General features: G+C 45.6%; 1 protein-coding gene across 2 annotated transcripts in view; it reads right to left on the bottom strand.

Moving 5' to 3' along the window:
• Positions 1–10910, bottom strand: part of DUSP10 (dual specificity phosphatase 10) — a 39837-nt gene extending 28927 nt beyond the window's left edge. The window contains exons 1-2 of one of the 2 annotated variants that reach the window (XM_059998079.1): positions 10839–10910; positions 7242–8095 (exon numbers count right to left, since the gene is read on the bottom strand). In XM_059998079.1, coding sequence (XP_059854062.1) covers positions 7242–8052 — 811 coding nt within the window. In that variant the 5' untranslated portion in view covers positions 8053–8095; positions 10839–10910. Of the gene's footprint in view, positions 1–7241; positions 8096–10268; positions 10486–10838 lie in introns of those variants that run through there. The other variant, XM_059998071.1, reaches the window with a different exon arrangement.
• Between the last annotated feature and the right edge of the window lie 15155 nt (positions 10911–26065).

The raw sequence follows: 26065 nt of genomic DNA, 5'->3' as shown, positions 1-26065 counted from the left end.
AAAGATAAACTGCTCCCTAAACAAGATTGTGGAGCAGTAGAGGATGAAGGATCCGAACAGGTACATGATCTTCAAGGTGGAAAGAGTTCGGAATACTAGCCCGGTCCATATATATGCTCTCATCCTAACATTTAGAATATCAGAGTTATGATGGCAGGTGCCTCAGCCTGAAGACCAGTGCCTAGCACATAGAAGGCATTCAGTAATATTTGTTGAAAATAATGAATGAATCTCCTGTACCCACAAGGCTGTACATCCGTGGAACCCAACAGACCCAAAAGTCCCTAGAAACTTGAAACACTTGGGTACAGGGGCGCATTTTGATAAATGTTTTCCAGCTCTTCCTGAAACCATTAAATTCCCTAGAAGATGGGATTGACATCATTAACATTTGTCTCATACGTCTATGATCCAGGTAAATATCAGGACCATGAGTCTGCTGGTTTCAAAAGACTTAGGTCCTTATACTTCTGGACTGAAATCTCAAAATTCAAGAAAAAAGGTAGCGATACTCAAAATGATTGATTAAATATATTATATTACTTTATATGTGTATGCTATACAATAGATACTGTTATCATTAGATAATAATACACACACGTAATCAACATATCAACCTGGCAAGACCTATTTTTTTGCACTAAGGCTCTGAAATGAATCATGCATGTGACCCTGGATGAGCAATAAACCTCTCTAGGCCCCAATTCTGTAACTGCATAATGAGAAGACCGGACGAGATGGATGGTTCCCAAAGTTTGCGGCAGGTTAGAACCACCTGGGGGGCTTTTAAAAGTCTTGATGTTCCAGCTGGACCCCAGACCAGTTTAATGAGAATCTCTGGAAGTGGGAACTGAGCATCCCAGGTTTTAAATTGCCCCAGGTGATTCCAAGGAACAGCCTTCAGTGAAGACTCTTGGACTAGGTGACCTCTAAGGCCCCTTCCTATTCTAAAACCTGAGGTACTTGAGTTCAGAAGAGGTGACATGACCTCTCCTGGGATTAGAATTTCTGCCCCTTGTGTGTCGTGTACCTTTTTTTTTTTTTTTTGCAGTACGCGGGCCTCTGTTGTGGCCTCTCCCGTTGCGGGGCACAGGCTCCAGACACGCAGGCTCAGCGGCCACGGCTCACGGACCCAGCTGCCCCACAACATGTGGGATCTTCCCGGACCGGGGCACGAACCCGTGTCCCCTGCATTGGCAGGCGGACTCTCAACCACTGCGCCACCAGGGAAGCCCTCGTGTACCTTTATCTACCTACTAGAATTAAATTGCCTAGGGATGGGACTTCCCTAGTGGTCCAGTGGTTAAGACTTCACCTTCCGATGCAAGGGGTGCAGGTTCAATCCCTGGTTGGGGAGCTAGGGTCCCACATGCCTTGTGGCCAAAAAACCAAAACATAAAACAGAAGCAACACTCTGACAAATTCAATAAAGACTTTAAAAGTGGTCCACATCAAAAAAAAAATCTTTTAGAAAACAGTTGCCTAGGGACTACAAAGCAACATATTTCTATGCCCTCCCCAGCAATGCTGAGCCAGGGAGAGTCTGGCTGCTGCTAACACTGGAATGAAGGAAGCAGGGGCAGCTCCTGGTCAGAGACGCACGCCAGCTCCTGAGAGCACAGGCACCACGAGGCTGCGTGGTAGAGAGTGTTTCTGCTCCTGTGATTTTGCCAAATCTCTCTTCCTCTACCCTGCTTTTTCTCATCTAAAAGCATTATCTACCACTGCTAGGAGGAGTTTCTTGAACTTGTCCTTGAGAAGCCAGATGGTTAACTTAACTGATCTGAATGGTTGAGGACAAGTGGTTCCTACTTAACATGCGCCCTAATGCTGTGCTCAGAACAAGGGCCCATTCCCCTCCCGCCCCCCCAGTCTTATGGAAGAGGTTCTGAAAGGCCATGGGCGGGGTAGGGGAGCAGAGCCCAGGGACCTGATTTACTGAGAGCGATCTACGTTCCAGACACTCTATTTACATTGTCTGAGTTCATCCTTGATGTTGGAATTATCCCTGTTGTACAATGAAGAGAAATGGGCTCAGAGGGGTAACCTGAGTTGCCTAAGGACACCTCTAGCTGGTCAGCAGAAAAGCCTCGATTGGAGCTCAGGTGTAAGTGAGCTAAACGCCACTCTGCTGAACACACAGTGAACAGGAAACAGCTTTTCGCTTTCAATTAGGAAGCAGAATAGTACATCCAAAAGCTTAGAGAGGGTGTAGGCAAATGAGAACCAATTCAGGGGAGGGTTCAAGACTCGCTTAAAGACATGAGAGGGTCTTTCAATGAATTTCCTCCTTTTCCCTCCACCTTCCATCTCATCACAACTCAAAGCTTCGAGAACTTTTCAAGATGAAGCACACTGCCCCTCCTTCCACCTCCCCTTTTATAGTCAGACTACAATCCTTATTCCAAAAATAAATCAGCCTGATGAGAGGCCAGAAAAAGCAAAGCTTAATTGTTTTATACTTTCATTATTTAGTTATGGGACATTCGTTGGACAGATTTATCATCACGTTTTTACAAACTCCCCTACAAATAAATAATTCTAGGATATGCCTAAATTACTCTGGCCTCCTGACCCAACACGTCTTTGTAATTACTTGGCACTCCAACTGTATGCTACTTAAATTAGGTAACAGTCACCAAGTTATTTTTAAGCCCTAGCAACACACACACACACACACACACACACACACACACACACTCACTGCTATACCTAGCTTGTTATCTGCACTCCTTTGGAAGAGGAGCTAAAATTGCACTTTTACTGATACCATCATTTCTGTTCGACCAACAGTAATAATATTAAGCTACATGTACTGAGTGTTCACCCTGTATGAGGAACTGTTCTAGACACTTTGTACCCATTAATTCATTTAATATCTAAACTACCACCATGAGACAGCTACTGTTATATCCTTTTTGGTAAATGAGGAAAGCAAGGAAGTTAAGCGAAGTAGCCATCAGTAAAGGGCACAGAGCTAGTAAGGGGCGAGCCAAGACTAGAGCCCAGACAGGCTGGATCCCCAGTCCTGCCTGGATCTCTCCACCATTTGCTATAAGGCTAATATTCAGCATGTTTGGATATTCAACAGAAGCTCAGAATAACACATTTGTGGGTATATATTATGCCCTTATTTCACCTGCTTAAGAAAAAGAAAAAATCCTCCTAACATCCCTGACAGGCAAGAGGAAGACTTTTGTTCCCCCTCACAAAACAAAGCAGGAAAGAGAAAGAATATTTCCCCGGGGTCTCTGATTTCTGCACATAGACCTTCACTTTGTCATCAGACTCAGCACTGCCTGCAAGTGTTTACTTAGAGCCCTTTTTGACTATGGGAAAATGCGCCACCTATGTCGCTCATCTCAGGAGTTGCGAAGGAAAGTTTTCTAGCGTAAGAAGCTAATTCTCTCTGTCATGGAATCTTCCCTATGCATCAGCCTCCTGAATTGATGCTCACTCTTCCCCCTCCCTCTCCCCAATAAATGTCTCTGATACAGACAGAGGCAGGCCTGTTGGAGGATGAAGCAATCAGTCACTCTTTGTTTTGTGACAGCACAGAGCAAGTACAGGCACGGGCCCTGACAGACCCTCGTGTTAGGGGAGCACTATAGACCCCCAAGGAGGTGCCTGGAAACCTCCCACTCTGAGGCGGGGGGGATGCTTCTCCGTAGACCTGATAGCCAGTTAGTCAGAGTGGAATTTCAAGCTCGAAAATCTCTCAACAATGGGCACATGACACCAGTGTTTAGGAGTGAAAATGTTGTCCATACTATACTGTACAATACTCCCAGCCTTCTTAATTTGAAAATATTAAGTTTAAACATGAAACATATTGAAATACATTCAAATATTGTCTATACTCTAAAATCTTTCAACAACCAAGAAAAGAAGAGACAGCAAATAGGGAAAGTGTTAACAATTGTTTAATCTGGGTACTAGGTAGATGGGTGCCCATGATACTCTTTTCTATGTTTCTCTGTATTTGAAATATTTCATAATAAAAATGTTAAAGGCATAGACTGTCTTTAAAGAGGAGGTGATGGTAGACTAACCTTTCCTACATAGGTAAGTGACAAATTATTTCCCTGAACACAGCCTTGCTAAAAAGAAAGGGAGCCTTATAAGCATCATGGCAAAGATGGTAGCTCTCATTCTGAAAAACCCAGAACTGTCTAGCCTCCTTATTGAGTTGGGTGAGAAATCACATTAAACCTCAACTTTGTGTAAAACAGCTTGTAATTCTTTCAAAGACTTTGCAGGTCTCTAAATATACATTCATTTGGATCATTTTTTGCCAGGTTGAATAGAAGCACAGGTCTGATGCCATTTATTCTTCGGAAGATGAGAAGAAAACACAGATTCAGACATAGGTCACAACAGGGACGGGACTGTAAATTAGAAGAGTAACTTAATCCCAGGGGCTTCTGCGCCTCTGATCAGTTTCTTCCCAACCTGACACAGCATGACTAAAATGGTATCTGAGCAGCCGCTCTGCTTGACGGGCAGCACCAAAAATGGAGAACATGGCATTGAAAGAGGGGGACATAAAACTTGGACAGGGAGGGTAGCAACCGGTGTTTACAAACATAAACCAGAGAATCAGATGGGTCAGCCATAAATTACCCGAGATTATACTGAAATCTCTGAAAATAAGCTAATGAAGCCTTAGAAGTTTCGACCTTAGATTCTAACTACCCCACCCCAGATCTACCCTACAAAAGTCACTCATTCCAAAATGGTACCACCGCCACTCTCGCTAAAATAAAATCTTACATCACTAATGGAGGGGGTTACTAATAAACCTCAGCAGAGAAGCCAGACCAGAATGGTCTGCTTGACCCACTCAAGAACCTAGGAGAAGTTGCTGGCTATGCCTTCTGAGAGATGCCCACCCCACTTTTCACCTCAGTGGTGCTATGGTATTAACGTTTGGTTTACCCAGATGAAAGGGTAGCGAGGGGCATTCGAATACCAATCTCTTTCCCTTCCTCCCCATTGTGGTCCCAATTTTAGGCCATTCCCCCAAAAGAGACCAAAGTAATAATGACAAAAATAATAAAGTAGATTACTGATCCTTTTGCTCCTGAACTACATATATTCAACCAAATTCCCAGATATTTGAAGAAAGAGCCCCCCAAACTACAAATAATCCAACCTCTACCACCAGCGCGTCTTCCAGGTCGACCGCCGCTGTGTCTCACCAACCCGAAAATGATGAGCCCTCACAGCGGCCTCCCAGGCACCCAGTGGTGAGGTCAGCAGCATGTCCGGCCCCGCCCCATTGAGGCAATCTTCCTCACTGACACTGAGGAACAAGCGCAGGCTGCCCGGGCTCTCAGCTGCATCCACCGGAAAGGGGGAAAGGAACCCCACTTTGATCAGTAACACCTAGGAGATTCATTGCCCAGCGATTGACAAGCCACACTCATACACAACAATGCCCACTGCAAAGTAGAGGGTAGAATCTCCACCTCTTCCTAATCACCCTATGTTCATGTCCAGGGTCATCTTCATGTGGATTATGTGATGCCTGTCCTCAGATCATACAGACACAAAAGGTCTGCTTTCCCTCAATGACATCTACTCTACATGAGCAACAGACCACCCTCAAGATCATTGCATTGGTTCTCCCCTTCTTGGCTCCCCAAGACAAACTATTACAAATGGGAAGTTTGGAGACTGTATTTTCTCATCCAAAAAAGATGAGAGAAGCCAAGATCATGGGGACAGAACGCTAGCTGGGTAAACCTACTGGGAATCACTCAAAGTCAGCCAAACAAGAATACAAAACAATAAAATACAGGGGTACACAGAGGAAATCTGAGCATATCTGTAACCCCAAGAAAACCCATCAGCAACAAAAAAAAAAATACCTGGGAGCTGCTGGGAACTCTCTGGATGCAACTTCCATGATGTTCTCCTTCTCCTGAGGGCCCACCAGCCCAAGGAAAGCCATACTTTTGTGCTAGCTGAGCCCAACAAGAGCAGGTTTGAGGGCAGTAAGGGTGGGCAGAAGGGATGATGTCAAAGACATTCAGAACTGTATTTCTAAGAACACTGCTTAACAAAAGGCAGAATGCACCATTGGGAAGACAAGAAGAAGAATGGCAGAGCTGGCCCACAAAGGTAAAACTCCTAACTTGCTCAGCCCAATGGCCTGTTGCAATTTAAATATGCAAGGTGTTCAAAGGAACCCAGCAACGTCTTTGGTCTACACACCGCACGAGACTGGCTGGTGATGTGGCCCAGACTGTATGCCTTGACTCAACACACTTGGGAAGAGAAGAAATAAGATGCCTCTCTCTCACTACCACCACTACCCCCTGACAGAAGACACCGAAGATGAAGTGTGGTGTGCAGTGCCCCAAAGAATGGCATCCGAGGGCAAAGAGGCACACCTGGGCTGGATACGAGACGCGGGCTCCACTACTAGGTTAGGCAATGCTGTGTGGAAGGAGCCCAGAGACCAGGGAGCAATTAATTCCTGCTGCCAGGGCTCAGCGACACTGACCTGCCAGTTATTCTGTGCTCAGTGGGGCAAGTGACCCACCACCCCATCTTAGGGAGAGCCATGATGCCAACGGTTGTCAGGTGATGCCAGAAGGAACTGGGGGGCGGGGCTGGGGAGTATTTCATAAAAATGACTCTGTCCCTTGAAGCTCTGGCAGAGGAACGGATGTTTGGGGTGAACTTATACTTTGTGAGGGACCTTAGAATACAGCTCTCTGCCCTTCTGAAGGTCACTTTCAGAGAGGTGAGAAAGAGGAAGAATTTCCCACCAAAAACTGGTACCTGGAGGTTTCCCTGTAGTTCACCCCAGTTGCGGTTTCCTCTGTTCCATCAACTTTGATTAAGTCTGAGAGACAAGAACTTTCCAGCTAGTTTGACTGGACTAGAACTACCAGACCAGGCATGACTGGAGATGCCATCTGGTGTCATAAAGCCCCTTTATAGAAAGATGAGAAAACGGTCTCCAAGAGGGGAAATGACTTGCACAATGCAAATGAGAAGGTGAATGAAGACTAGAGCCCAAATCTTCTGGCTATCAGTTCAAGGCTGCTGGGTTTCTCTCCCAACCCCAAAATAATTGAGAGGGCATGGAAGGGAAGACAAGAAGAAGATAGGCAATTCTGTTTTTGTTTTTTTTTTTTTTGCAGGAGGATGCTGTTACTTCTAAGAGAAAACCCAGAGTGACCCCAGGCTTACCAGGACTGTGCTCGGGGAGGGGGTGGGGGCATTACCTTTCAACACCAGAGGTTCTTTGCCTTCTCTCTTCAGGGACTCGAGAACTACGTGCAGTGGCTGGGAGGGCATCACTCGGCTCGGCTCATTGGTATTCTCATCATAAACTATAATTTCTTTGGAAAAGATCCTCTTGAAAGAGTCTTTGCCTTCCCTACAGGAAATCAAGTCTAAGACAGTGATCTTGCCCTGCTGTAGTCTCCGCCGGCTGATCTTATCGGCACAGTTAATGTGGACAGCTCCTTGGATGTGACTCTTGTTGTACTCCATGAAGGGCCGGCAGTCAATGATGACGGGGCCCTGGCTCGGCAGGTGACTCTTGCTGCATTTGGTCATCTTCTTTGCCAAGTCATTGGGGTAGATTATTTTGATGCTGGCTAGCTGCTTGGGGGTCCCTGACACAGGGCTGCCCACCCCACCTGATGGACTTAGAGAGCCTGCGTTCTCACTGTTGTTGACCATCTGGTTGGCCGGGCAGGTGGTAGAGCTTCCAATGGTGGTGGTGGTGGTGCCGGCGGCAACGGCTTGGGTTGGGGCCTGATTGTCCTTGTCGTAGGTTGCCACAGTGCAGCAGCTGGCACTGCTGCATCCACAATTCAGGGAGCGGGCAGAGCCGCTGGATGAGGGCATATACGTCAGATTCGCAGCCTTTAGGGACACAACGGTGGTGGCGATGACAGGAGGGTGGCTGGTACTGCCAGGGGTGGCAGAGCCAAGGTAGCTAGAGTCTAAACAAAGGTTGAGATCCTGAGGTCGTACAGGCCTAGACAGTGCCACCACTACCCTGTCGTCTAAAGGAGACGGAGGCATGAGGAGGCTGAAAACTGGCAATTCAAGAAGAACTCAAGACAGTCTGTAAAGAAGGGGAGGGGGGAAAGAAAGAATAAAGTCATGTGACACAAAAGGCAGTCGAATCCAATCCCTAGGAAGGGGCTTTGCATCCCTCTGAGCGAAGTTGTCCTAAGTGCCCTTTACCCTGTCACTCTCAAAGCCTGAAGCTCATTGCTATGGATTCAAAGAAGATGCAAACCTGAGGACCCCCCAGTTCTTGCTAAGTCTAAGGTTGGATGTAAAGTCTATGCAAATGTTGATGAACAACCTTCCACCGACCCACACCAAAGTTCAGCCTGAGAAAAGGTAAAAGCACAAAGAATTAGAAAAGCTGAAGACAGAAGGGAAGGCTCTTAAGAGGCATCTCTTCTGGGCCTCATCTCCTGGGCAGAAGTTAATGTAACCGTCTGAGAAAGACCCATGCGTCCACCCGTGCATACTTTCCATGTAATTCCTTCACCCACTGCAAAGGTAAAGGAATGACCAAGAGTGCTGGCATGGCTCACGGGAATATACGGCAGCTAAATATACATCAGGGGCGGATGTCAACTTTCTGCACATCAAAATGAAAGCATCCCCCTAAGTGAATCTCTTTAACTGCCAGCTATTCTTACTTTCCATTCTACTGAGTCCTTTGAAAAGCACAACAAAGTCATATTAAAACCTCCCATGTTTCCAATTAGCCTCTTATAAATTAATCTGCATTTCCTCTTTCATTACAAACTAGTCTCCTAGAATGAAGCCTCAAGCCAAGGAGCCAGGTCTGGAAACCCCAACTCTGGCAGATCCATCCCTTGGATTGCTCCCTTGCTGCCTTTAAGGAAAGGACCACTTCAACTCTCCTCCCTCCTTCTTTCCCCACAGGCACATCCTAGAGATCTTCTCAATGGGAGGCAGCCGTTATGCATAATCTTTCAATCCCACACAGATATCCCCCCTCTTCAAGAGGATGGATTCATTAAGAAGACTTCCCAATGAGCCCGTCCTTGTGGGAAGTAAAGAGTTGCTCAGGGGTCTATCTCCTGTCTCATGAGAGGGCGCGTGCAAAGGGACAGTTCCTTCCTCCCTGTAGGCACAGGGGCACTCCACACCCGGGCCCTGATGGCTCCTCTCCTATTAGACATACACACAGAAAAGAACCCAAACCCCATGCAAGAGTAGCTCATCTAAACGAACTTTAAGAGATGTCTGGAAAAATGTCATCGAACATCCCTCTACACAGGACTGTCACCACTCTCTGACACAGAGCCAAAATGTCACAGGCAGAATCCACACATTCACACACACAGGGACACGCACGTATCACATCCACAGATCGCCACCGACTCAGCTTTCTCTCACCACCTTTGGATGGGCAAGAAGGACCCAACCCCTTTTCTCCCCCCCTTCCTCTTTTCTTCCCTCCCTTCTTTCCTCCCTTGCCCTCCCGCCCTCCCTCCTTCCCTCCCTCCCTTACGTAGTATTTTTTGAAGAGCAAGTACTATTCCAGAAGCTATAACTGTTTCCCAGCTGGACCAAGCAGTGAAAGTCTTTGCTATTGTGTTACCTGGTAGGGTACCTCCCAGGATCAACAGTCCACTTCCCTTGAAAGGGGCATGAGCGTGTTCACGGAGACACAAGCTGGGACTCCCACCTCCACACGGAGTGCGCGGCGCACACACACTCTCTCTCACACACGCGCGCGGAGTGTATAAAGAGATCTGCATCCCTGCAGCAGAGGGTCGGGCGTAAATATATATTGCCCGTGAAACCATCCAGACTAGCCTAGGAAACCTCCCAGAGAAATACTGAGCTATCCCCTCTCCCTCGCTAGTCGTCCTTCCACCTCTAGTCAGGGGCTGGAAAGAAAATGAAGTGGTCAGAGAATGCTCCTTTCCCCACTCCTGGGGCACTTAACATCCCCCTTCGCAACACAGCGCACTAACAAGTCCCTGGCATTTAAAACTGCCGCAAAGCGTCCCAACAAACCTCATTTTTTCCTCGCCCCCAATCCAAGTAGACTGCAGAGAGAGTAAACGCACAGGGCAGCGTGAGGCAACAGCCGGAACCCTTTAACCTCACCTGCTGTGGCTCTTCCGTGACCATCGCAACACACACACACACACACACACACACACACACACACACACACATACACATTCACACCGCCTTACACTCCCGGGCTCTCGGGAGTAGTCACGGTGACTTCCACTTACTTCATAAATAAGTGTAACCCTCCACTATCTGGCGCTCCGCTTCGGCTGTGGATTCGCACATTCAGCCCTCATTCACTTGGCTTCATTGATCTCCAGCAGCAACATAGTTACTTTCTCTTTTGCTACACTGTAAATGTAAGGTTCTGAGGGGGCGGGCCAGCTGCCGACCGACGGCGCGTTGGACCAATAGAAATCCAGAGAAAGCTAACCGCTACTTCGCAGCAGCCCGCGGCCAATGGGTGGCTGGAGAGGGCGGAGCCAGGGCGTGGCCTTGCCTCCTTAAGGAGGGTTTATCCGACGCCGCTTCGGGTCCACAGTGTTATAACACGGGCGGTGATGTCATTGGCAACCAATCAAAAACTTAAAAGGGCCAACTGGGGCCCGCGCGGAGCAGCTGCTCTCTATTTACATGTAAACCGAACCGGCAGGATGCAGTTAACCCTTTCCGGATTGTCAGTGGGCTGGACTCGCCGCTCCAGCTAAAACTGGCTCTGCCCACTTGGCAGAGCCTAAGACTCCCCTAAGTCCCCTCACCCCCGGACAGACCACGCTATTTCTTTCCCTTCTTACTCTGGACGGATGATCAAACGTGTTGGAGTAACTTTCTACAAGCAAGTGGCAACGAGAATGATCACTCTCCCCAGCGGGAAGAACAGGTTCTCCGAGTCGCTCGACGTGACTTGATAAACCCAAGATTCACAGACGTCGCCGAGCCACCCGCGCGGGGGGATGCATGTGAGCATGCCGCCAGGGGCGTCGCTTCTTCTCCAGTCCGCGGCTTGGGGCCACGCGCTGGGGACCTGGGCTCTGGGGCGTCTGGCGAGCCGGCCGTCTGCCCACGGGCAGTGAGGCCCTCCAGCCTCGCCGCAGCCCGAGTCCTCCGGGCCACCCCCTCGGCCCCGCGCCGCCAGGAAGCGTCGGCTGCCCGCCCGCAGATGTCGCTGCCCCTCCGGCTGCCCTACTGCTACCCAGCGCGGAGGTGGCGCGGCGCCCTCTGGCTCTCCTATATCTGCGCCCCTGTCACGCCCCCGCTTTCCCCGCCTGCCTACCGGGGCTCCACCCGTAGCACGAAGGCAGCGCTGCGGCGGGCTGCTTGGAGGCGGCGGCCTGGACCCGGGCCAGAAGCTACAGGGGGCGCGCCCCGAGGGGCGGCACAGGCGCCACCCCCTAGGCTGGGCGTCCCGGGGCCTGGAGTGCGTCTGCCTCGCCACCCAGGCCTGGCCCTCTGCCCGCCCGCGGCCCCTCTCCCACCCCGCCCGCAGGGTCCTCGCGCCCCGCTCCTCAGAGCCGCGCGCGACCGACCCGCAGCCCGCCTTCCCCGCGCGCCTCGGCAGTTACCGGCCACCGCGTAGGGCCCCAGCGAGCCGAGGACCGCCTGCCCGGAGCTTCTGGAACAGCAGCGGCTGGCGGAAAGGAGCCGGAGCTGAGTAAATAACCGACTGAGTGTGGCCGGCGGAGCGTCGTGAAGGCAGCGCTCCCCTCTTGGTTCTCGCGACTTTCGCCGGAGTGGTCGCCGGCTGAGGCGCGCGGCAGAAGAGGGGATTGGATTGGGGGGAGAGGGGGTGGGAGGATGGCGAGCCTGCCTGTGCATCATCAGGAAAATACCAGGGAAACTGCGGGAAAGTCTTGAGGTACGAAAAGAAGTGGAGATGAGGAGATGAACTGCAGAGAGTTTGCATCAAGGAACCCTAAAGAAATAGAGCTTTTTTCCTTTTCCCCCCTCTCCTGTCTCAGAGAGCGCTAGAGAATATTTGACTATGATTTCTTCTTACCAGATTGAAGGTGTTTGGAGACATACTTCAGGATCCAAGCCTAATAAGCAAGCTAAGTGGCAGCGACATATTCATGTCATTGGCTTTAAGTGCAGATCTGAAATCTGACGATGCCAAACCTTGGCCGGCTGACCAGCTATGCTCAATGAGCTGAGACATCCCTTTGGGTACCTCTGGGGATATATATATTCTCATATTCCCATATATGCATAGACACACAGTCCGGGTTTCACGACAGTGTTTCAGACTGAAGTAAATGCATGCAGTCATCTTAAACAGGAAAGCATTTTTGTTGCCCCACGCCCCACAACTCATACACCAACACACATAGACCGTACCCCTTAATGATAACTAATGAGTGGTTAGGGTACACCATTTGATCCTTACACCTTTGGGGATCAGCAGGTCCTGGCCAAGAAAGGTGGGTTCTGGATAATTTCCACAGAAATCAGAAAAGAACTTCCCAGAGGCTCTAACCCTAGATCTATTTGGAACTTTAATAGCTTGCCTTTTCCTATCCATAGATAAGTATTGAAAAAAATATTCACTAACTCAAGGTTGGAGAGTTCTGGTTATAAGTCCTGATTCTGACTCACTTCTCTTGTGTCTGTTCATCCAGAGTCACTGTATTCATTTATCTGTAAAATAGCAAGACCCCAGCTTAGAAGAAAAAGGAAAAAGTTCTGGTGCAAGCACTCAGGGGGGAAAAAAAGGATCGTCTGCAGGTAAAGGGCCTTCAGTAAAAAAAAAAAGAAAAAAGCATTGTGTTTGCTTTAGCAAATAGGGTCCCTCTATTTCAAAGTACTTATGATCTGTAAGTTATGAATTCAATGCTAATATCTCAATATCTATCAGTATCTAAGTCCAAACAAAGTAGGAATTTATACAATTGCAGAATAGTTCTTAAAAGTCTTTCTACAAGGCCCAGAAGGGGAAAGCAACTTTAAAAAGAAATGTAATTCATTGAATGAGATGATTATTTTATTAGAGTTTCAAACTGGTGGATTATTATAATTTAGTTGGCTAAGAATCTAAGCCATCCAGGATGAAAAATTGGGAAAGATGGCAAAATTCCTCATCATTTATCAAGCCTGAAACATGGAATAAACATGTCGTTAACATATACAAAGATGTAATTATTTTTTAAGTTAAGCATCTCTAAGTGTATAGTTCATACTCAAATTGCAGTGGTAGAAAAAAAAACAGATTACAGCTGGATTTTTTTTAGTCACTACTCTTCTAAGCTTCTTTTCTACAAAAAGAGATGATTTTGTTCCATGTTTTGAGTCATAAATGTGGAAATAGTATCTGAAGTACTACCCTTAGATTTAAATTTGTAATGCCAACCAGCCAATGGCTATGAACCTGATCTGTGTACAAATAACTGGCAAAGCCTTAGTGTTCAGTTTTAGTCCCAAAGAAACAGTGAAGCATCTTCTCTGCATTTGAGTGTTCTAACATGATTGTACTGAGCCATTTGTTCCTACAAACAAACATCTTGAGAAAAATATTTATTGTTATTTTCAGGGCAAAACACCATGTGTTAAAGCAAAAAGATGAAGCTAACTTAAGCCAGCATATAAGACATAATATGGATAATGTCGAACAAATGTATTAATTAAATGCCTGCCTTTATGTTCACGCAAATGGTTAAGTATGTGGGAACTAATGGCAGCAGGTCGGGACTGGGTGAGAGCCAAGTTTTCAAAATAATACTCAAGGTCAAAGTGGATTCCTGGAGGTACAAGAATTAAGGCAGAGAAAGACTTAGAGAAAATTTAGCAAGAAGAAATTGCAGGATAAAGGTGATATTAAATCAGCAAGAAGTGGGGAATGAGCTGAGGGATAGAAAAGTGAGGGGGCAAGCAGTTGAGGTCACTGAGACCAGCCTGTTGAAATATCCTATGACATTTCTAGGCCTAGAGGAAGGTTGAGGAGAAGGATCCCCTGCAAGAGGAGACCACTGCAGTACCTGTGGGTGAAGAAAACAGAAGTGGACCCATCTGCCTGTCTCACTGTCCATGAGTTTGAACACAGGAGGCCTATACAGATCTTTCCCTTTACATTCATGGGTAAAGTGCACTTGGGACTCAGGAAAAGGCTCTGAGGCATTTAAGGTTCTTTATCTTTGTGTTCGGTGAGGTAGCCACTTGCCACATGTGGCTGTTTAATGCTTGAAATGTGATACGTCTGATTTGAGATGTGCTGTAAGTTTAAAATGCACACTGGATTTTGAAAACGTCATATAAAAGATGTAAAAGATCTCCATTACTTTTAAATTCATTACATATTGAATTGTTTATATAGTTTGGATACTTTGGGTTAAATAACATATGTTAGTAAAATGAATTTTACCTGTTTCGTGTTTACTTCTTAGACTATGACTATTAGAAAATTTCTACTGACTTATGCAGTTTACATGTTTCTGTTGGCCAGTGCTGTTCTAGAACCTGTAATTGCTCCTTCGATTTGAGGTCACTTTAGTGCCGAAGGCACCAGAACCACAGAATGCTAGACCTGGAGGGGACTTTAGAGTTTATCTAGGCCAGTGGCTTTCAAACTGTGTTAGGATGAGCCAGAGGGAGAAGGGATGCAATGCAAGTGGGGATGAGTGAATCCACGCAGCAGTGAGCTGGTGGGGCTCTGAGGCCACGTCCCACCCCGCCACTCCTCTACACTTGAGATGTATATGAATATATTATTCCTGAAACTCCAAAGTAAGATTTCATTTGAAGGAAAGATTCTGGTACTTTTATGTGTTCTATTTGTTTTTTTTTTTTAAATCCTGGTCCACTGTTTTACCATGAAGCCGATCTGAGACCCGGAGAATGGAGAGGGCATGGCCCAGCACCGTGCTTGACCTCAGGACTTGACCTCAGCCCTCATTTCAAAGTCCAGCCTGACAGTAGAGTTGGTGACTGACCAGTTGGCTTGGGGGAGTTAAGAAGCTCTCTGTCTCAACTGCATTGAGAAATCCCCATTCCAGGCAGTTAGTTTTTCCTCCCCTTCCAGTCACCCGCCATTTGTGACCTCACACATGCCTACTGCTCTTTGTCAAGAGAATTCTGGATAAACCCAAGTGTGTGGATCATTGACACCAACTTATTTCCTTGGAAGAAAAACAAAAACTAACTCACTGGCCCTTGGTTTCTGGCAATGCATTGCTCTGCAGTGGATGGCCTATTATTATTACATGTTGCTACATCAAAGACTTAACATTTTCCCCTTTGCCAAGCTGAGCAATTATTTTCTCACTAGGAAATGCCATCAGATCCAGAGTCTCCCAGCCTCAGGAGCCTGTGTCAGATTGTGTTGTGTGTTGTGGGATGCAAAGATAGAAGATAAACAGGCATCGTTAGCATTCCTAAACCCCCTTAGGACTTGTTGCAGGTCTAACATGAAGGAATTAATCTAACCTTCTCAGCATCTCTTAGCAAGTTAAGAGGGTACCGCTTCCGGATATTACAAGTTCCCTTTAGATTACTGAGTGTGTCATAATGAGCCTCATTTCCTTTACAATTAAACATTGACTGAACTGATTCTAAAGATTTGGCATTTGGAAAAAAAAAAAAAAAAACAGGTAACATTTCTTAGTGTTTTGCTTTGTGCCAAGCAGAGTTGAAAGAGATCCACAGGCGTTAACTCATTTCAATCTTCACATCTACATGGATGCTGTAAGTAGGTACTTTTATTAGTCTTAATTTAAAGATGAGGAAACAGAAGTACAGACGGATTAAGTAATCTGCCCCACGTCACACAGCTGGAAAGCAGCAGAGGTAACATTTGAACCCTGACAATCTGGCACCAGAACATCTGTTTTTAACCATTCTGTGTTATTTAATTCATGGTCTCTGTGATTGTATTAACTTTTATCATATCCCCTTCAGCCTCCAGACTGCCAGGATATTTTTAATTGCCTCCTTGTAAGAATTTGCTGTTTTTTCTCTACTTTCTCCCGAACTTCTGAGTCCATTATGTCTTCGTGTGGTCTCTCTCACCACTGCATCCTCCATGTTTGGGACCGAATCAATCTTCCACTTGGTTTCCAGAATTCTCCCAAATAGTGCTCTAAACTTTGTCAATGTTTTGATTTGACTGCAGGCTCGACTGACAGATTCAATGAAGGGCCTAAGACATCTCTTTTGCCAACCACGCCTTGTCGTGTTGCTGTCCCCTCCCTAACAGGAGCTAGCACACAGTGTGAGCTCAGTAGGTTCTGTTGAATGAATGAATGAGTCAGTGAATGAATGAATGAATGAATAACATTTTTCTTATATGTGCCCTTGAATTGTTGGATTTTTTTAGATGCATACCCTGGTTCATCTGATGCTTTTCTAGCTACTGATTTGGTCTCCTCTGAAGTCCCTAAATTCAATTGTCTTCTGAATTGTTTATGCAGATGTTAAGTGTCTGTCTCTGGGGACTCCCACTGTTTACACATCACTTGTTTGTTAGCATACTTAGAGTTTAACTCCAATTTAGAGTTGGAGTCCCCCCACTTTCCCCTTTGGTAACCGTAAGTTTGTTTTCAATGTCTGTGAGTCTATTTCTGTTTTGTAAATAAGTTCATTTGTATCATTTTTTGAGATTCCAGATATAAGTGATACCATATGATTGTCTTTCTCTGTTTGACTTACTTCACTAAGCATGATAATCTCTAGGCCCATCTGTGTTGCTGCAAATGGCATTATTTCATTCTTTTTTATGGCTGAGTAGTAATTCATTGCATTACATTGCATCCAATCCATTCTTTATCCAATCATCTGTCAATAGACTTTTAGGTTTCTTCCATGTCTTGGCTATTATAAATTGTGCTGCAATGAACATTGGGGTACATGTATCTTTTCAAATTAGCATTTTCTCTGGATATATCCCAGGAGTAATTTTGTTTCGTTCATAAATTATTTCCTTGAAGTTTTGATTACAGGGCTGGGAAAGGTATGTTTGGGCAGAGAGTGGGCAAGGACTGGTCAAGCAGAGGAAATGTTGCCAATTCCAGACATTTTGTTTTCATGAGCTAAAGAGACTAGAACAGAATCTGGCCACAGAAAGAAATTGTTGAAATCTTTGCAGTCAAAAAATGAGGTAGTACTGAGGCTCAGTATGGCTGTTCCCAGCAGATGCTGGACCTGCACTCCTGGGATGGGAGGGAAGCAGTCAGGCTGCTCATCTTGGTGCATCTCTGTGAGGGGCAGCTCTGACCCACACACCATCTGACTGTTTTAATGCCAGGCCAGGGGGCTTTAAGTATGAAAAAAGCTAGTACCAGCCCTTGGGGAAGCTAGGTGAGTTCAAATGCATGCTCAGAGACACTCTATTCAACTCTAGAACCCCAAAGACAAGTTTCTCTGATCCCATAGTATGAGGAACAGATTGTGCCTCGTTCTCCCGTGAGGATGCAGAGCTTTCCCCCTGTGTTTTTAAGCTGCTGTGATCTTCATCTGTGATGGGTGATTTCATGTGTCAACTTGGCTGGGCCACGGTGCCCAGAGAGTTGATGAAACATTATTCTGGATGTTTCTGTGAGGGTGAAACCGATGTTTAAATCAGTGGACTTTGCATAAAGCAGATTGTCCTCCATAATCTGCTTGGATGTCCTCATCTAATCATTGAAGGCCTCAGTAGAACAAAGACTAATCTTCCCCAAACAAGAAAGAATTCTACCAGCAGATGGCCTTTGAACTTCAACTGCAACATTAGCTCTTCTTAGGTCTCCAGCCTGCCATCCCACCCTACAGATTTTGGACTTGCCAGCCTCTATAATCCCATGAGCAATTTTCTTTAAAAAACCTCTCTCTCTCTCACTCTCTTTCCTAGTATATGTATACATCCTATTGGTTCTTTTTCTCTGGAGAACCCTGACTAATACACTAGTACATCCTTCTTCCCCTTTGTGGACAGAGCAAAGCAAAGCCTGGGAGATGTGCACTGTATCACGTGTCAACACAGCTCCATTTCTCTCCTGCATTAACTAAAGACATGCTGAATTGAGTGCATCTTCATCTTTGAGCACCTTCATTTCCAAGAGTTTAAAACCACTCTGAGAGGGTGATGACTACACATTTAATAAATCTAGGATAGAAAAAAATTAATTAAAAAATATAAGCAATGATTATTGATAAAGAAGGAAAACAAAGTCCCCCTCCCTACCCCCACTATAATTTATTAGGAGAAAGTAGAAAAATGCAGTGAGGCTTCCGGCTTTAGAATTCTAAAGCAACCTAGAGATTGGAAAGATAAAATTAACCTAAGTTTCTGAGCCTCTCATTTGTGTCCATCTAGCCTGAAGGAAGAAAGATGAATATGATTGCTTTCCCCCCAAATGCATATTTAATATTTATCTAAACATCCTGAATTTTGAGCCCGTCAGGAGCTTCCACAGTTGGTACAGATTGCTTTCCCAGTTTTCTATCATGTATTAAGAAAGCCATTTTAAATCCCAGAATTAAGGTTGACATCTTGTTGCAGTTATTTATTCCTTGTTTTGCTTTCCCAAGTTAATTGACCTACAGTTGAATTATTATAAGAGCATAAGGTCCTAAGGAGTGGATTTGGCAAAATGAAGAGGTCACAGTTCACAAAACCACATTGGACACAAAAATGTACTGTATTTTTGCAGCTGCCTAATGTTTTCGGTTTCCCTGGCTCTTTATCAGGAATGTGTGAAGTGCTTGACCATGAATATACAACTGCCTGGTTCATCCTCCCTGGTTTCTAGCAGACTGGAAGTTCCCTGCCCCTTCTCTACACCAGAGCTTCTCTAGCTCCAAGTATACACAAACTCCCAGGGTATATTGTTAAAATGTTGATTCTGATTCATTAGGTCAGGGGTGGGACTGGAGACTCTTCATTGCCTAACATGCTTTCTGGAGACTGTTGCAGCTGGTCCAGAAACCACACTTTGCCTATCTAGACCCACACCGTCTAATACGGCAGCCGCTAGCCACACATGGCTATCTGAGCACTTGAATTACGGCTAGTCTGAATAAACCTCTACTGTAAGTATAAAATACATGTCAGATTTAGAAGATTCAATAGAAAAAAAGACAAAACATCTCATTAATAATTTCACATAGATTACATGTTGGAATACCATTTTAGAAATATGTGATTAAATAAGACATATTACAAAGTCTTCCACGTGTTTGTTGTTACATTTTTACATGGAGTTACTAGAAAATTTAAAATTACATCTATTGTTTGCATGTGTGACTTGCATTATATTTCTATTGGATAATGCTATTCCAGATCAACAGAGCTGGCCCTAGAGGCATTTGCAAGAGAGAGTGACTTTCCTGTTCCTTTAATCACTTCTTGCCAGGCACCGAATCCATCTCCTTGGCTCCTTAGAACTTTTTCTGTAGTGTGTGTCTCACCCCCTGCCCACCCATTCTAAAGTCACCCCCAGCACTGCTTGGCCATCTTGGATCCTGTCTGTCAGAGTGTATACTCTCTAGCAAGCCCTAGCCAAAAATGACATGGAAACCCTCCAAAAATTCATTAATGGGGCTCTCTTTTGTGTTCCCAAAAAAGTTTGTGACACTTACGTAACATTCATAAAGGACCAAGTCTCTTAGCAAAAAGGGCATGTGTTTTAGAATCAAGAGACCCTGGAGTTTAATTTGATCAGTTTATTAGTTAATCCAAGAGCCTACTCTGTGCCTCTCTTTTAGATGCTAGGGATTCAGGGGTGAACAAAATTAACATATTCTCTGCCCTAAAGAACTTACAGTTTAGAAGAGAAAATAGACATTAAACCAGAAACGGCACGAAGAAACAGATTACAAAATACCATCCCAACTTCTCTTTTTCTACTTCTGCGAATATTCCTTTCCCTTTCTGAGCCTCAGTTTAATTTTTGGAATGGGAGTAATAACACTGCTTCCAAGGCTTTGTGAGGATTAGAAATAGCGATTGTATTTATATAGCTAGCATAATGTCTGGCACAGAGTAGGTGCTCAATGAACAGTTGCTGGCTGGCTAAATAAAAGTGAGCTGATCATATTTATTTGTTTGTTTATTTCTATGCTGCCTGTTTCTGTGTTAAGGAAACAGCTGGTAAAGCATTATTTCTGGGTGAGGTCTATGAGGGTGTTTCTGGTGAGATTAGCATCTGAATCATCACAGTGAGGAAGACAACCTCACAAATGTGCATGGGTGTGACCATGACCCAATCCCTTGAAGGCCCAAAAGAACAAAAAGGTGAAAGCAGGGAAAATTCTCTTTCTCTTCTCCTGCCCTTTGGACATGGAAGTTCCTAGTTCTCTGGGCTTCAGACTCTGGGACTTATGCCTTAGAACTTTGGCCTTGAACCAGGAGTTACAACATCAGCTCCTCTGGTTCCCAGGCCTTTGGACTCAGACTGAATTACTGGCTCTCCTGGTTCTCTAGTTTGCAGTCTGTAGAGCTTTGGGGACTCCACAACTGCATGAGCCAATTCAAATAACAGATCTCCTCTTATATATATAGCTGTACACATCCTGTTGGTTCTGTTTTTCTGGAGAACCCTGACTAACCCTGCCTCATTCCACAAACTGTTTGCAGTAGCTGGTTAGGCCATTGTCACATTGCAGATTGTAAGCGAACGTTGACTCCTGATGTCACCCAAACTTCCTGAGTACATTTCCCAAATCGATTCTTTGCACATAAGAAGTATTCAATAAATGTTTCTTGCATCAAACTATACCTGAAATGGACATTGCAAGTGTCCTGGTACAACGCTCCTTATTTGCAGAAAAATGTAGTAGCCAGCATGGAAGTGACTTAGCCAGGAATACACTTTCAATAATAGTTCCAGAAAAGAATACACTGGTCCTATCTGCTAGGCGTTTGTGGAAGGAAAAGCATTTGTGAAAAAGCAGTCAGAGAAATGATGGAAGACCAGGGGACAGAGGAGCTTAGAAAGGAATTTCAAGAAAAGAGGATTTCAAAGTGTCTGATGTTGTAGGGAATTTTAATAGGTTGAGGTCAGAGAAGACACTTGGACATGACAATTGGCACCAGGCTGCAAAGAGGCAGGGAGGTGGGAGCCAGGTGACAGTGGAGGAGACAGTGTCAAGGGCACCCTTTCAGGAAGTGCTGTGATTAAGGAAGGGTAGGAGTTCAAAAGCTGGATGGAAGAAGGGGAAGCCCCAGGGGACATTGTTTCAGAAAGGAGGATGTGGGTGCTTGCAGGCTGAGTTGAGTTGCTGGTTGACATGAGAGGCAGAAGGTCCAACAGAGGAAGAGGGCAGTTGTCAGCAAGAAGCCCCGGAGGAGGGAGAATAGATGAATGGGTCAGCAGGACAGAGACAGTTGTTAGCCAGGGGGAAACTTCCCTTTGGATATGAAAAGGAAATGTGAGTAAACATTCAGTTAAGCATTGAGGGGAGAGCAGGACAGTTTAAGAAGTGAACAAAGAGGAAGGACAATCTAGACAGTGAGGAGGGCATCACATGCTGACATGTTCTACCTGTTCTACCTGTGCGTCCAGCCCAGACCCTCCTGACCCAGCCTTCTCAGTGTGGTCCGTGGACCAGTGTGGGACCACATGCTGCTTGTTGCTGGTTTAAATTCAGAGAAGCAGCTTGTGTCAGAAAGCACAAAAAAATTACTAAGCACACTGTTCAGTGCAGCTGAATATTTTTCCCCTCTTTGAAAGTAGCAGAGTATTCATTAACCTTCTGGCCAGGCTCCCTTTCTCATCACGGCTTACAGAGCAGGTACTTTTGGGTAACACTGATATGTACCATCTCCTACTGACAGTTCTGCCTCAATCACCCCATAGACTTCTCTCACCAAACTGAACTCATCACCTCACCTCTGAAACCAAGTCCTGATCTGTATCGTCTTCCTCAGGGAGTTGCTTCCTCTACCCACCAGGTCTCCAAGCCAGAAACGTGGGGAAGGGCAGTTTATCCTATACCTCTTGCATCTTCCTTGATCAATCATTTGAAGTCAAGACCGAAAGGGATAACTTAGTTGACCTCATACTGAGCAGAGGTGATGAAAGGGGGGGGGGGTCATGAAATGCTGCCTGACTATGGCTAAGGTGTTCTCGGAGACTGGACTGCACAGAACTCTAGCCACAGAGGTGGAAGGCTATAGAGGCTAGAAGTCAGGTGGGCCACTGCTGACATGTTTCCACTGGCTGTGGCTTCTCTCTCTGCATCTGGTACATTGGCAACAGCTCTCCTGGATCACATCAAAAGCAGCCGTGGCTGAGATCACCTTTCAAAATGAGAGTTCTACCACTTGTGCACTTTGTCAGCTACTCTTCATGTCTAGACGTCCCTGGTTTGTCTCTCTTTCAACTGAATATTATTATTCTCCCAACAATCCCCCTGTCAGCACCACTACTGTTCTGACTTCTGCCCTTGACTTAGACCTTACTACTTACCATCTCATTTTTGCCTTCACATTCCTTTAAGATATGACTTGCAGAGTCTGGCCCCAGACTCCAACGTAGCAATAGATGGTAAGACAGACCCAGTTCTGACATTCTACCCTGGTCTTTAGGAGTCCATTTGCTACGTTGTCACTTTATGCCAAAGAATGACAGGTAGGACAGAGAAGGAAGTTTGGGGGTGGGCTGGGGGTAGAGGAAAACTAGCACAACCCTTTGGAGCCAAAGAATAGATTATGGCTGGAAACCCCCGCCTTGGTTTGGCTCAAGGGCCACAGTTATATTTGGCTGGCCCCTGATTGACATAATTATTATTGCCAGAAAGTAATTTTAGAAAGAACTTAAAAGGAGGACATGGGTGATTAAAGTTCTAATAATAACATTTCTAAAAAGTCTGGGTTAATGACTCCATAACTCAGGTAAAAGAAAAGAGGCTTGAGGTGTTCAGGGATTAGTACCTAGAACTGAACTTGGAAAAAGATATTCTGTGGGGAAGTCAAGTAGGGCAGGGATAGATCACATGCCCCTAAGACATCTTGGGGAAGTAAAAAGAGAGAGATGGAGTTCATTTATTTACACTGAAAGTTCCTCTAAAAATTTTGTGAGTAAGGTTTTACAAAGCAGATAATGTTTTCAATGCATTTGCTGAGCATCCCTTGTGTGCAAGGCACTGTACTAGTTCCTTTGGGAGATTCCCATGAGTGTCAGCAGGGCTGACCTGAGAGCTGGCTTAAGCATTCTGGCTGTTTATAGGCAGCATCTGCTTTGATTAGGCCAGTGTCCAACCTGATTGGCTGATGCCCTGCCAGTTGTTAAATATTTTGAATGTCACCCTTGGATAAAAGGCAAATGTTCTGTCCTAAAATAGCTTACAGTTTAGAGGATAAGATAGGCCCACAAATAACTACAGTGCAATGCTGTGTCCAAATAATGGTTACCACTGTATTCCATGTTGTCCTTTACAACACGCTGTCCTTTTCATACACTTTATCACATTTGAACTCCACAAGAGCTCTGCGGCGCGTGTTGTGCCTATTCTCATTTTGCAAATAAGAGAGCATGAAGTTCAGCAGGAAGTGGTCTTTCACATTTCATAGAGCAAAACCCTGTCCTGACTGAACAGCATCTGATTTTTCCACAATGCCCATACCCTCCCTATTTAAAACAGGAGATTAATGAAAGCAAATAATTGTTTATTTCATGAATTAATTCTTGATTTCTAAAGACAGGTTTTCATACCCAGGTAACTAATGAAGATCAGACTTGTAGCTCTGTCATCCCGATAGAAAGTTACAAAAGCCTCATTCTGAGAAAGGAGATGTCAGGAACCTCAGGCAAGATACACAGGGGAAGCATCCCGTCCCACTCAGGCCCTCTGCTAGGCAGTTGTGTGTGAAACAAACAACTGCAAATCAAAACAAAAAAAAGCTAGGGCAATGAGAGTGTGGATTGCAGAGGCAAGAACAGAAACAAACAAAGAGCGAGGAAGCAAACAAACAAAACCTTTAAAGATAAAGAGTAGCTGCATCCTCTCACCATAGCACAGAACAATAGTGGGTGTTCCTCACACCAGCCCCGAGATAAGTAGGTTAGACCTAGTGAAAGAAGGGTTGATGCCTGCAGAAATAAGCTCGGGGGTTTTTTGGGAATTCACTTATACAGAGCATCTCATTCTCCAAGGAGCCACCTACAAATGCTGCTACTCTTAAAGCACCTCAAGTCTTTATAAACATAGTCACAACAACACGTCTTTAAGCCACAGGGAGGGAAACAAAATACCTCCCAAGTGAGCGATGCCTACAGTCTGCATCATCATTTGTCCAGTGCTCCTGATATAAGAGGATGCCTAGATCCAGGCTCTCAGAGCTGGGACTCTCTGGCTGATTTGATGTCTTCTCTTCTGCATCTGGCATGCATCTTAGCCATGTTCAATTCATACTAATCCCCTGGAATGATTACCTTCATGGAACCTTGCAGAAATAGGATGTCAGGATAGGAAGGGAACTTAGGAATGGTTTAAGGCACTCTCTCTTTTTCCAGGAAAAGAGCATGAAATTTACAAACGTGAAATGACTTGTTCAAGGTCACAAGAGAGGTTAGTTACACAATTAATATTAGAGACTCTAATTTTTTGGTTGTTGCTACTAAGCCTTTGTTCATTTCAGTGTTTGAAACAGCTTTACTATCCCAGGACTTGTGGAACTAAGTAACTCCACCTGGTATTGTAGTGCCAGACACAGAAATTAGGCCACCTTATTAGTAACTGCTCACTAGGACATCCTGTTCTCTATCTGAGGTGAATTTCTGAACAGTTGGGCGTAAATACACTTCTGATTATTTAGATTCCATTTTGTACATATTCAGGGATCTCTCTCTGGCGTATACTTGAAAGGGCGCCAGAGTAAACTTTTTCTGTGAAGCAAAGAAGCTTGTGACAGTAAATATTTGCTGCCTGATTAATTCTTTTTTTGTTTTCAATAAAAATTTAAAAGTCCACTGGAGCTCCTGGCCTTTAATTCCCCTGGGCCAGAACTGCAGCCCTCTCTCCAGCCCTCAACTCCAAGACTCCTGAGGCAGAGTCCCTGGCCCTTTGGCCAGGCTACCCCACTAACTTGGAGGCCCAAGGAAAAGGGATCAGTGACCTTGACCTGGGGCACAGCCCCAGATATTCATAAGCTGAAGAGGCTGCACCATCCCTGTCAAAGCTTGTCCTGAGCCCAGCTCAATAGAAGAAGCTCATTTCCTCAGTCAGCCGCAAATTCTTTGCAGAACTTCTAGGGGTTCCCAGCACCCCCTGTAGCTGCCCAACAGTTGTCCATGTCTTCACCCACCCTCACCGCACCCTGCATCCTGGGTGACTCATTCTTTTGACAGCTCTAACTGTGTGTATCTTCAGGTCTGGCATACTCATATTACCATCATCATCTGGTGCATTTTGGCCACGTTGCTACAAGAGTTGCACAAATTAAACATCCACGAGGCAGAGGTGTTGGTCAATTTTGTTCAGTCCTGAATGCCCGGTCCTGAGACTCGGGCCGGGAACACAAGAGGTGCACAACAAGTATTTGATGACTAAATAAATGAATCTATTTTCAAAAAGGGAATCCTTGGCTCACCTCTGTCATAATGTCTACTTTCAGATGTCCCTCCTGTCTGAGGCTGTTTTCCTGCCCCCCTGGCACCTAAGACAGCCTGGCTTTGCCACTTCCTTCTCCTGGATGCTGTCACCAGCCCACCAGCCCAGTGGGTCTGATCCCTGCCTTCTATGTTCCATACCAGCTCCTGAGACCATCTTCCAGGTCTCCTTGGAGTGTTTTCTTCTTCCTGCCTGTAAGCCACCTTGCTTAGGCCAGTCCTAATGGATGGGGGAGCTCTCTCTATCCCTCATCTTGGGGAGAACATTTCCATCCAATGCTGAGTCCAAGTGCCACTTCCACAGTGGATGGCAGTCCCGCTGGCCCTGTCCCACCCTCCAGGGAACACAACTGCCCTCTTTATGTGGAGGAGTAGCTCAGTTTCCTGTGACCCCTGTTCCCTTGGACATGCCTCTCTCCTTATGGGAAGGTCATCCAGAGGTTACGGGGTGTTTCCCTATCACTTGGTGACAAGATGGCATAATAGTTAAGAGCATGGCCTTGGGA

Source organism: Delphinus delphis, chromosome 1 (genome assembly GCF_949987515.2).
Source record: "Delphinus delphis chromosome 1, mDelDel1.2, whole genome shotgun sequence".
Classification (NCBI taxonomy): Eukaryota; Metazoa; Chordata; class Mammalia; order Artiodactyla; family Delphinidae; genus Delphinus; species Delphinus delphis.
The sequence above is the reverse complement of the archived record's forward strand: the minus strand, read 5'-3'. Positions and strand labels throughout refer to the sequence as shown.